Below are 12,311 nucleotides of genomic sequence, written 5' to 3'. Positions count from 1 at the left end.
GCAGGGAAGCAAACTGACCCAGTTTGAATGAATTTGACCAAGAATAGCAATTATTCACCCAAATGAAAATCACAGTTGACAGCTAGTCTGAGAGCTCTGATACTGAATATTGGATTTTGGAGATCCTTGTGTTACACATTATTACAACAGATGTGCTGTTTTATGTTTGATTGTGTTTAATTTTTTCTTCCTGACAGTTCTGAAAATTCATCAGAACAAGATTTATTTCTGTCTGCTAGAGGGGTTACTTAAATAGTACGATGAAATATTTATATTCTCAGAAACTGAGGGAGATTTTTAAGAAAATCAAAGGAAGAGCTTTTATCTAAAACAGCTGGTGTGTTATGGCAGATTATTCCTGGTGCCATGTTACAAAAATGAACTTCTGTTTATGGGGTAACATGTGATATTAATAATTTAATCTTGTGCGAAATCTATATGCCATTTTCCCCCAAATGAGCACAACTGAATGCATATTAAAGTGGCTGAGACGACACCATTTGTCATATATTTCTAACTGTGTTACAGCTCTTTATTCATTGCAAACTCTACTCCACTACTGTTTTTGTTAAGCATTACATTTTATTTCACTGGCATTTTCTAATTAAATCAAAATGGAGGCAAATGTTGTGGAAGCTCAATTATTTATCTGATGTAACATGAGTTTGGGTTAAGAATAGCTTTAGTTTCTTCTCACTTTCTCACATGATTCTTGCTATATGTTCTCAGGAGAGAAGAACACTTTCTGCTTCGTGTTCTAGCAGGTGTTATCATCGACGTCAAGGGTTAAACCAGGTTAGAGGAGCTGTTGTCAGCAAAGACTAAACACTGAAGGATGTCTGCGAGGATGTGATGTGGATGTGAGGTGTCCTCAGCTCACTTGTTTTCCTGACACTTTGTGGCACGTGTACTTCACATACACCGGTGTATAAATACATCTTTGAAGGTTGGATAAGTTCTCATATCTGCCTCTTAAAACGCTCCTAGACATGGCTCGCAATGGCCTTAGATGAAAACTTTGATTTACTGTGAGAACTGTCCCAATTAGAGACGTCAAGTGAAGTGAAGTCACAGTTGTTTTTTTAAAATATAGCACATTTAAAAAAAACACCCATTGCGCTAAAGTTAAAAAGATTATCTAAACCTGTTAAGTCAAAGAGAACTTTATTGTCAGTATCTCTACATGAGCTGTACATGCAGAGAAACTGTCCACCAGTGTACAAAAAAGGAAAAATATGTCATATACACTCATATGTGACATATGTAGATCTAATTTATTGGACTGTTGTAATTCTTGTCCCGACTTATCTGTATCCAGCTGCTGGAACATGTAAATTTCCCCACCAAGGGACCAATAAAGTTTATCTTATCCTATCTTATATAAAGAATGCAATACAAAATATTATTTGCACATATGTTTGCACATATTACGTTGCAAATTCACCCAACAAGTTTAGATATTAGGGTTAACACCCTATAATATTATTTATGGTATGATTTTACCTGAGTAAATTACATAATAGGCATTAAAACCCTACAAAAAACTATATAAAATACTACAGTACTTTAGCTGACTGAATACATATTAAGGTTGAGATCACACAGTGTTACTAATTATAGAGACAAAAAGAGGAGTACAGATAAATCTAAAATCTAAAACTTGTTGCAAATTCACCTAACAAGTTTAGATATTAGAGTTAAGACCCTATAATGTTATTTGTGGTGTGATTTTACATGTTTAAGTTACATATTGGGGATCAAAACCCTACAAAAAACGATATAAAATACTCTTTCAGCTGACTGAATACATATTAAGGCTGAGCTCATACAGTGTTATTAATTATAGAGACAAAAAGAGGAGTAAAAGTAAATACTACCTCGTGCATAAAGATAAATCTAAAATTAGAAGAATATTTTCAGGTAATGAGGAAGCTTTACTCCAATGACAGCAGCATTTATCAGGTCGACAGGTTCCATGTGATGGTGTATGGCGTTATTGTTCCTTCTTTAGAACAGGTAAAGACTTCATAAGAGACTGGAGGTGACAGATGTGGGCCAGTTGCAGTGGAACAGTGTGGGTTACTGACAACAGCTCCTCCAGGACTCCAGTCCCAAATGATCAGCGTCATGTTGGTGGAAAGTCCAACTGAGGAGTTTGGAGCTCATTTAAAACAAAAAAAAAAAAAAAAAGACTTTACAGTTTCGAGAACAATTGACAGACAAGATAGACATGAATTATTGATGATGATTATTGAATAAAATCTATTTACATTTCCCTCAAGACGCCGACATCAACACCCAGATACCCTGATGATTTAGTCTGATTCAGACACACTGCGGCATACGTCTCCGTAAACATCTGTGAAGTGTGATCAAACAAAGCAGCTGGAACAAAGTGCAGAATCCGAGGCCGAGGGAATCTCCCGAATGTTATGAAAACGAGTTTACAAAGAGAGACGTTACATTTTTAATCCTAATTTAAATGAAATGATGTCCCGGAATTCCCTTATTGCATGAGAACAGATGGAAAAGAATGCTGACAGCCCTGCTGATTCAAACAGCTGCTAGGTAAGAGCAACACAATACATCTCACCAATCATAATAAAGTAACAGAATAAAAAAAATATATAACAGAAAGAGCAACACAGCACACGTGGGAAGAAAACTAATTGAGATGATTCACATGAGTTTCGGCACACCCACTGCAAGGTTCCTAACAGAGGTGAAGCTTCCAGCTGCTGCTAATGTGAAAAAAAATGGATTCATCACCTGAAAATGCTCGTAAAGTTTGAAATGCAGGTGGGATGTTCACATTATGAGCCTTATGACCTCGGGACAACGTTATTCAACACTCCTGGTTCTTACCGGAGCTGAGCAGCAGCACTCTTCAATAATCCTTGAGGTTCGTATATGTATCAAAATAGTGAAGTCAAAAACCTCTGCTGGCCTTTTTAAAAGTGAAAATGAAATACTTTTGATCCTTCTGTTATATAACACTGATGCACTTGTGCCATACTGTGTGCGACTTTGTGCATTTGTTCTCACAAATGGTAAAAATGGGGATATTTGGAGTCAAAATGTATCTTTTGGGCTTCCTATACCTGCACACCTTGGCAAATTAAAGTTTTAATGTACATTTTTCTGTTGCCAAAAATGCGACATTGATTGTTCTCAGACAATAGATTACAATACATTAAATACATTAGAATAAATTATTTGAATCTGAATCAGAATATTACAAAAAGGAATGCATAACTTAAGCCAATAGAACAGATCAAATAAAGATCCAACAACGTCATTTGTACAACTGGAACGTCTTCAGTTAAATTCATGAAAAAGATGCAAACAATGAGAGTTATTTTCTTGAGTAAAAGGTGGTTCAAAGGTGTCCTATTAAACTATATCAAAACATCTCCAAGCGAATAAATAAAAAGCTGTTTCCCCCTCACTTCACTGTAATCTGTTCAAGGAAAAGTGAGTCTAACTTGACCAATTCTATCTTCTTTGCAAGAACGGTGCAAAACTTAATAGTAAAGTCAAGTGAAGTCAATATTTTTTATGTAGAATACTAAAAAAAAAAAATAAATAAATAAAAAATAGTAACTGCGCCAAATATAAGCACTATAAGGCTTTACAAATGGTAAAAATGTGGATATTTTGAGTTAAAAACTATCATCTGGGCTTTCTATAACTGCCTATATAATGCACATTTTCTGTTCTCAGTATGCCAAGTATGCAAGAATGATTGTTCTCAGACAATATGAATCTTAAATGATTTGAATCTGATTCAGAATCTTACAAGAAAACATTGCACAAATTGCATAACTTAACCTGCTAGAACAGACTTTAAAAACTCCAATACTAGCCATAACTAGGCATGATTAGTAAAACTGGAATGTCTTCAGTGAAATTCTCCAACCTGCACTGACTTCAGAATTCATTAATGATGCATATGTGAGAGTTTTTTCTTGATGTGAAGGTATTTTATCAAACTATTTCAATACGTCTTCAAATAAATAAATAAAAACTCAGTTACTCTACACCTCCTCACTTTTCCAACAACTATTCAAGGAATTCTATCTCCTTTGCAAGAACTGTGTAAATTTTATACAAAAGTCATGTGAAGTCAATATCCTTTTATCTAGAACATTTGTAAAAATAGCAACTGCGCCAAATGTAAGAATTATAAGTTCTCACAAACAGTAAAAATGGGGATTTAAATAAAAAATCTATTTTCTGGGCATCATATACCTGTACACCTTAGTAAAATAAAGTTAAAATGTACATTTTCTGTTCTCAGTATGCCAAACATGCAAGATTGATTGTTCTCAGACAATAAGAATCTTAAATTATTTGACTCTGAATCAGAATCTTACAAAAACTGTTGTACAAATTACATAACTTAACCATAACTAGTATAATTTGAAAGTCTTCAGTGAAATTCTACAACCTGCACCCACTTCAGAATTAATTAAAGACGCATATGGGAGTCTTTTCTTGATGTTCAGGTATTTTATTAAACTAAATCAATACATAAAAACTCAGTTACTGTCCTCCTCCTCACTTTTCCGGCAAATATTCAAGTAAAAGTGGATCAAAGTTGACTGATTTTCTCATATAAAGCTTCTGGATGGAAACTAGGCAGAGTTTTGCATTAGCGACATCATCTTGACCAAAACGGTGCAGTTTTCTTGTGAATAATGAATAAAACTATTGAGTTTAAATTGCCGTGGTGAGGTTTTTCTAAATATTTTGGGCGAGTGTCGTGACAGTGCTGCTGCAGCCCAACACGCTGCACAATGCTGCTGTTTAGCCGTCTGCTGGCTACAGTATGTGCTGGCATGTGGACACCTTCCACCGGGGATGTGTCTATAAAAAAAACACAACCCAGAAGCTATTACACTACAAGGCTGCCAAATGTAAGCATATGGCTCATTGTTCCAGCTTTTCTTGTCAACACAAGGTGAGATGTCTCATTATAACATACACAGAACAAAGCACTACAAATGTGTGGCTTCTATTAGGCTTGCAAGTATCTGTGTGATAAAAACACCTCATAGTTTTCTCCAGTTTCACACCGTAGCGGCAAACGGATTAATGAACCAATGTTGACCTAAAAAACACCAAACAACAATTTGTGCATGAAACAGTCAGCTGCCAAAGCTGTAGGACGGCATTCTTTCAGCTTGTTAGCTGCTACACAATATCAAGCCTGTTTCCTGTGTTTCCTTATCAACGACTTGTTGATATATTTCGCTCAGTTAGCTTCACACTCAGAGGGATTAGATGTGGATAATGTTCTTTGCATAACAATATACAGTGGATGCTTCCAATTTTGCAATTTAAGAAAAGCAATAAATGATATAACGTGTTCGATTTAATTTATTCACTTCACAAAATGTCTGCAGGTCATAATTAAAATTTTAGTTTTTTTTAATCAACCAGTATATCATTTTGTATACGAAATGTCAGAAAAATAGTGAATATTCGCTCTTAGCAACTTCCCAGAGCCTGAAGCTGCATCTTTAAGGGTCTTGTTTTGTTTGACCCAAAGTCCAAATGCTGTTATGATATATTCCTTTACAAAACTAAAAGACAAAAAGCAGAAAAACAAAGCAGAAAAATCTCTTTTGAGCAGTGTGCATTAATATTAGTATGAATATAAAAGGGTCATTCCAGAACTGGAGGACATTTTACATCAAATTTCAAATAATCCATGTATAAAATACTAAAACATGCAGAAAAGAATGTTTGAAAATATTTATAAAATACCAAATAAGTCTGGAGTTCCCCCTAAAATGCCATTTTTCTCTTTTCCTACCCCTCTGACGACCAAACTGAATCTCAAATAAAACAGTTAAAATTAAATTTAAATCTCCTTTTTTGGTATTATTTTTTTCATTGATGTCTCTTGTAATTGTGGGAGCAACACAACATGTTATCATAACCTGCTGATGTCATATTTGTCGTTTTGTGTCTCATTTTTGTAATTTTCTGTCTTGTTTTTGTTTTCTCTTTCATTTCTGTCATTTTGTGTCTAATTTTTCCATTTCATTTCTGTTTTGTGTCTTGAATTTGTTGTTTTGTGTCTCGTTTCTGTCATTTTGTGTCTCGTTTTTGTCGTTTTATGTCTTGCTTTTGTCGTTTTCTGTTTCGTTTTTTCATTTTGTGTCTTGTTTTTTCATTTTGTCCTATTTTTGTCATTTTGTGTCTAGCTTTTGTCTGTTTATGTCCTGTTTTTGTCATTTTGTGCCTTGTTTTTTGTCTTTTTGTACCTTGTTTTTGCTATTTTATGTCTTGTTTTTGTCTTTTAGTGTCTTGTTTTAGTCGTTTTGTATCAACTACCCTATCAGTCGACGGTCCCACTGCTGAATTCAGGTTCACACATGTAAAACCAACATTTTAAAAAATTATTTTGCCATTTTTTAAAATTCCAGCCACAAACAATGAGGACTTAACTCAACCTGGAAGTAAGACTTGACTTACTTGAGACTAGATTTGACTCAGGAATAGGATCAAAAGGCAAAGATTGGGGGACCACTGATCGTAATCTTGCCTTTTACAGCTCAAATGGTCACATCTGATGGTACTACATGTTTCTACTACCTTCATTTCAAACATTCCTGATAAATAATAAATACTTCGTACGCCTGGTTGAGCTTTACATGATCTAATGTATAGAGTATACAGAGTGTGCGGTACAGAATACAAGAAACATACCATGGAATAATAGATAGCAGTGCCTCTGAACCAGGACCAGCATACTGACAGTCTCAGTCTCAGGGTTGTTGACAGTTAAAGCGTGTTGCTGAAAATTCTCAGTGTCTGATCTAACTACGGACGTGGCAGCAGCTGAACCCTGGTATTAAGTTGAATACTAAACAGCATGTCTCTGTGTGAGCATCACGGCCGGCCTTTCAGGGCTTTAAATTTCTGTCTTGATCTTCTTGATGATAAAAGGCTTTGTGCCCCTTGGTTGATCTAATCTTTGTAATTCCAACAACAATGTTACCAAAATCGGAGCCTCCTGTTGCTTTCAAACATCCTATAAATTTGCATCCTTCAGAAATGTAAAATTAAGAGCAAGCCTTCGGGCCACTGGTCTTATTGAGCCCATTCAGTCCTGCTGTGCTGCACATTACGCTGCACATAAATTACTGTTAAAAACATCTCAGGTTGGATTAAAATGTGAACTTAACTGAACTGGTACAATTTGAGAATTAAGAGTAGAATAGAACTTTGCCTGCTTGTAGGTTCCTAGAAGAACTTTAAACAACTGAATGTAGAGAATGGTTTGCTGGAGGAACCTTTAATGGCTCAAAAAGAGGTTCCTGGAACACCTGACACCTGCATTTACACTTGAATTTATGTTATTTCAAAGATTGGTTTTACTGTAGTTGTGTACACTGCAACATTTTAACATCTACACAATATAATCATTTTAAAAACAAAAATTATAAGACTACCAGTCAAAAGATTGGACAAACCTTCTCATCCAATGTTTTTTATTTATTTGTACTACTTTGTACATTGTAGATTAATATTGAAGATTAACACTTTTTTGTTTACAACATAATTCCATGTACTCTTTTATGGTTTTGATGTCTTCAGTATTAATCTACAATGAACAAAGTAATTAAATACAAAATCATTAAATGAGAAGATGTGTCCAAACTTTTGACTGGTAGTATGTGTTTAATTTTATATATATATATATATATATATATATATATATATATATATATATATATATATATATATATATATATATATATATATATATATATATATATATATATATATATATATATATAATAATAATAATAATCAAGAAGCAAACTAGAATAAAAACAAATTGCATTAAATTTTGAAGCTCTTTTTAACGAAATTGCAAATATTGATAAAAGTACATTTTCTAGACTTCTTTTTTTTTAATTTTAGGGAAAGTGGGATCTTGTGTGACTTACTGCCAACAGATTTGCAAGCAAAAAAGTTCTTGGCATTAATCACAAGATCTGTATTTGCTTAAATGTAAATGCAAATGTAAATAATAAGAATAAGAACAATAATAAGAATAAGAACAATAATAAGAATAAGAATAAGAAGAACAAGAAGAAGAAGAAGAAGAAGAAGAAGAATTCTCCATATTTAGGAACATCTACAATATTGTCTAATCCAAGAAGAAGTAGAAGAAGAAGATCGAAATGGAACGCCACAAAACAGTTCTTTGAAGAACCTGTCAAAGTGTGTCCTGAGTGTCCTGAATGTAGAATGTGTGTATAATTATTTTGTTACACATTATGAGACAACTGTACTAAAAAGAACTTAAAATCAAGTCTAGATAACAGATGTTAAGTTGCACCGACAGGCTACAGGTTCAGCTTGGCATCCTGTTATGTTTTTTTTTTTCACAAGCAATACACCACATTGCTAATCTAATTCAGTTTTTGCAAAAATTCTACATAACAAACCGGGACTGGAAAGGTGCAGAAACAGTGAAGTTTCTCAGTGAATTATTTGACACATACACATACTTTGATTCACATGTACAGCTGCACTGCTTCCTTTTAAAAAAGAAGCATTTGGTGTGATTATGAGTTGCGAGTCACATCTTGAAGACTTGAGGCGTGATTTGGACTCGGTTTAAAAATACTTAAGAGCAGCTCCGCCTGTTTGATTGCAATCGTTAAACATGATATTAACAAACTGGCACGATCCCAATAAAAGTCATTGAAGGAACACGCACCAGACATATCAAAGGAGATGTAAGCAGGCATATAATAGAGTCGATTTAGTCCAAACCAGTTTTTAATAAAAACACTATCAATGTAGACTTTACAACTGATCTTTAGATATAAAGACTGCACTCGCTCCCTGCTGTGTTTTGGTGTGTTACGCTGCATCCAGACTGTCTGACAGTGGAAAAATACATCCAGCTTCACTGGCAGAAAGCCCATCTAAAGAACCCTGTGTAGAAGTTAATAGCACTGGATGCTAACTCCCATTGATAATATCATGGATGCAAAGGGATGATGTGAAGCAAACAAAGCTCCTTCAGAGAGAAGCTCTATTACTCAGCCTGGCAGGGCCCCAGTCATGGACAACCTCTCCAGTCTGCATGCCAAACTTTCTCCTCGCCCCCACTGAAAATCAGACTGACAGGCTGGAGTGTCCCGAACTAAAAATGACTCACTCCGCTGACTTCACCAACACAGAAAAACAGCCAGGTGATTCGATCAGGAGAACACAAACACGACTTTGTCCACATAAAGGAGCAGATGAGGAACCAGAGATCTGACACCGTGTCATCATTTCTGCAGCAAAAAGGCCAACGTAGCGATGAAAGAGATGGAAATAAAAAAACCCTCCAAGATGAATAAAAACTTCCAAGCAGAACATCTTACCTCCAGAGTGTGGGGGCGGGCCGCACAGTAAGACCACTCCTTGACCTTCGCGAACCCTCACCGGACTTCTTCTCTGGGTCTTGAAATTCTCCAAGTCTGTTTACCGCAAGACAAAAGCAATAAGGCCAAAATAATCATTTCATTCCTCACAAAAGCCACGAGCACACAGCAATGCAAGCACAAGCCCTGGTGTTGTTTACAGAGATAAAAAATGCATTACAAGTCATATCTGTGGTTGCTCAATCATTTCAGATCTAGTTAGAGCTACAGCCACTGACCACAGTCTAATGGTGCGATATGATACACAACTTTTGCATGGTGTGTTTTGCAATAAATTAAAAAAAAAAAAAAAAAAGCAGACCTGGTGCTGTAAAGTCCTAAACACTTCTGACTGGAGCAGAAAGCAATTCTTCAAGTATAAGTCACACATGAGTGAATTTAATTGGAACAGCGTATTGTTATCACTTTCTGTGTTTCATCCACCGCACACAGACCGGCAACAATTAAATGACTAAGACTGAAACATCATTTGTATGGAGACCGATTGCTTGTTGACAACCTGCTGAGAGAAAGTAAATAGAGACGACAATCCTCGAACACGTCGTCGCTTCTCGTCTGCCGTGGCTTTCTGAGATATCGCAGGCAGGCGCAGCTAAATATGCGGCTGCCATATAATGACATAATCAGGAGTGAATTCAAAAAACAGGGAGGAAGAAATGCAAAACTGACACCTCCTGTATGAGAGCACAGCAGGATGAGCCTCTGCATAATAAATACAGCACATGATCTATGCAGACCTCTGTGAGGAATGGAAAATTGCATCCAGCAGAACGGTATTAAATTATCACGAGTTCTTTCTTTCGATTTGGAGAAAAGCTCCTGTATGACTGGAGAAATTAATTAGCGGATCATTAAGTTCTTTTCATATTTGGTGCACACAGACAGATTGTGTGGGATGCTTCAGTGGCCAATTCGAAATCTATGGCTGAGCCTTGGGTAACAATCACATAAAGCCTCTCTGTGCATGAACACATTTAAATCCCCCGATAATCATGTAGCGTCGTGCTTAACTTTGTAAAACATTACGCTTTTGATGTATTAGTGCTGTAAATCGCTGCAAAAACCCAAAACGGAGCAATTAAAAACAGTGGCTTTATTGAATCTCTTTGCTTTCACATCTAAATTTCAAACTGAACACAAATCGACGCTTAGAGACCATCACAATATCCAATATTTCTTAATAGCCTGAGCTGCAGGATATTAGTAAACCAGCAGTGGAAATACACAGAGAGGCTGAGAGAAAAATCATCTTTCTCTTGGCTGATACAAACATGCAAATTTCATCTTCTGTATCAGCTTTAGTTCATTATATTGAGACTTTTTAGCAGAATAAAAACAATATATCTTGACAGCCATGCTAACTCATAAACCAAATATTGGGCAAATTAAAATTTTAATGATGTCCCTATCTGGCAAGGGCACTGCAATATTTCAACATATACACAATGAAATAACTTTTCTATTTTTATTTTTTTTTTTTACAATAAAAGAATAACAAGGGTGAAAGTGTAAAGTCTTGCAACGTTTCATTTTCCAACATTTGTTTTTCATCACCAATAGTCAAAAAACACACCAATAAATTGTTGTGATTTATTTTTTTGGTATTAAATTTCGCAAATTTAATGAAAAAAAAACCCAAAGTGCAAGTTTGAGAGACAGTTTTTTCTCTTGGCTGATCCAATCTTGCAAATTTCCTCTTTACAAAAAAAAAAAAACCCAAAAAATGTGTTAATTTAATTATATTGAGACTTTCTAGCAGAATAAAAACAATATAACTTGACAGGCATGCTAACTCAACCAAATATTGCACAAATTAAAATTTTAATGATGTCACTAAATGGCAAGGGTATTGCAATATTTCAACATATACAAAATAAAACTTTTCTTTTACTTTTCTTTTTAATTTTTTTTTACAATAAAAGAATAACAAGGCTGAAAGTGTAAAGTCTTGTAATGCTTAATTTTCCAATATTTGTTTTTTATCACTAATAATTAAAAAACCCACAAATACATTTTGTATAAAATTTTGCAAATTTAATGAAAAAAAATACTAAGTGCAAGATTGAGAACCAAATTTCCTTTTGTTAAAAAAAAAATCTGTTTACTTTATTATATTGAAATTTACCAGCAGAATAAAAACAGTATAACTTAACAGCCATGCTAACTCATAAACCACGATAATTAAAATGTTGTTGATGTCACTAAATGAAAAGTTAATTAAAAAAGATCTAAGGTTGCCTTCAAATTTGAACTTAAGTCTCCAGCCATGTTGGCTCATAAACCAAGTATTGCTCAAATTAGAATTTTGTTGATGCAACTAAATGACAAGTTAATAGACTGTAAAAGTAATTAGGATTTATCCTGGAGAGAAAATCTAATCAGGCTTTTCCACAGCAGACATTTTGACGCCACAAAAGGTAAATCAAGGTGATATTTTTGACAGTATTGCAGTAAGCAGTGACCAGAGCCCTGAAACGGAAGCAGCGAAATGGCTCTGATTTTCCTCTGCTTGTCCCACTGGGACAGCTGCTGACATATTTCACTATGAACTGAGGTCAACAGAGACTGTCACCCTCAGAATCATCACTAGAACATTTATAGTACACAGATTACTGTTCAAATGTTTGGGGTCACTTACAAATGTCCTTATTTTTGAAAGAAAAATTTTTTTTTCAATGACGGTAACATTAAATGAATCAGAAATACAGTCTAGACATTGTTAATGTGGTAAATGACTATTGTAGCTGGAAACAGTTGATTTTTAATGGAATATCTCCATAGGGGTACAGAGGAACATTTCCAGCAACCATCACTCCTGTGTTCTAATGCTACATTGTGTTAGCTAAT

General features: G+C 34.9%; 1 protein-coding gene across 2 annotated transcripts in view; it reads right to left on the bottom strand.

Annotated features, from left to right (window-relative positions):
• The window catches only part of cntn3a.1 (contactin 3a, tandem duplicate 1), a 96,578-nt gene that overhangs the window by 55,048 nt on the left and 29,219 nt on the right, over nt 1-12,311 (bottom strand). For both annotated transcript variants that reach the window (XM_035946682.2, XM_023266948.3), the window contains exon 5: nt 9,405-9,500. In XM_035946682.2, coding sequence (XP_035802575.2) covers nt 9,405-9,500 — 96 coding nt within the window. The remainder of the gene's footprint in view (nt 1-9,404; nt 9,501-12,311) is intronic.

This window comes from Amphiprion ocellaris, chromosome 8 (assembly GCF_022539595.1).
Source record: "Amphiprion ocellaris isolate individual 3 ecotype Okinawa chromosome 8, ASM2253959v1, whole genome shotgun sequence".
NCBI classification, from domain to species: Eukaryota; Metazoa; Chordata; class Actinopteri; family Pomacentridae; genus Amphiprion; species Amphiprion ocellaris.
The sequence above is the reverse complement of the archived record's forward strand: the minus strand, read 5'-3'. Positions and strand labels throughout refer to the sequence as shown.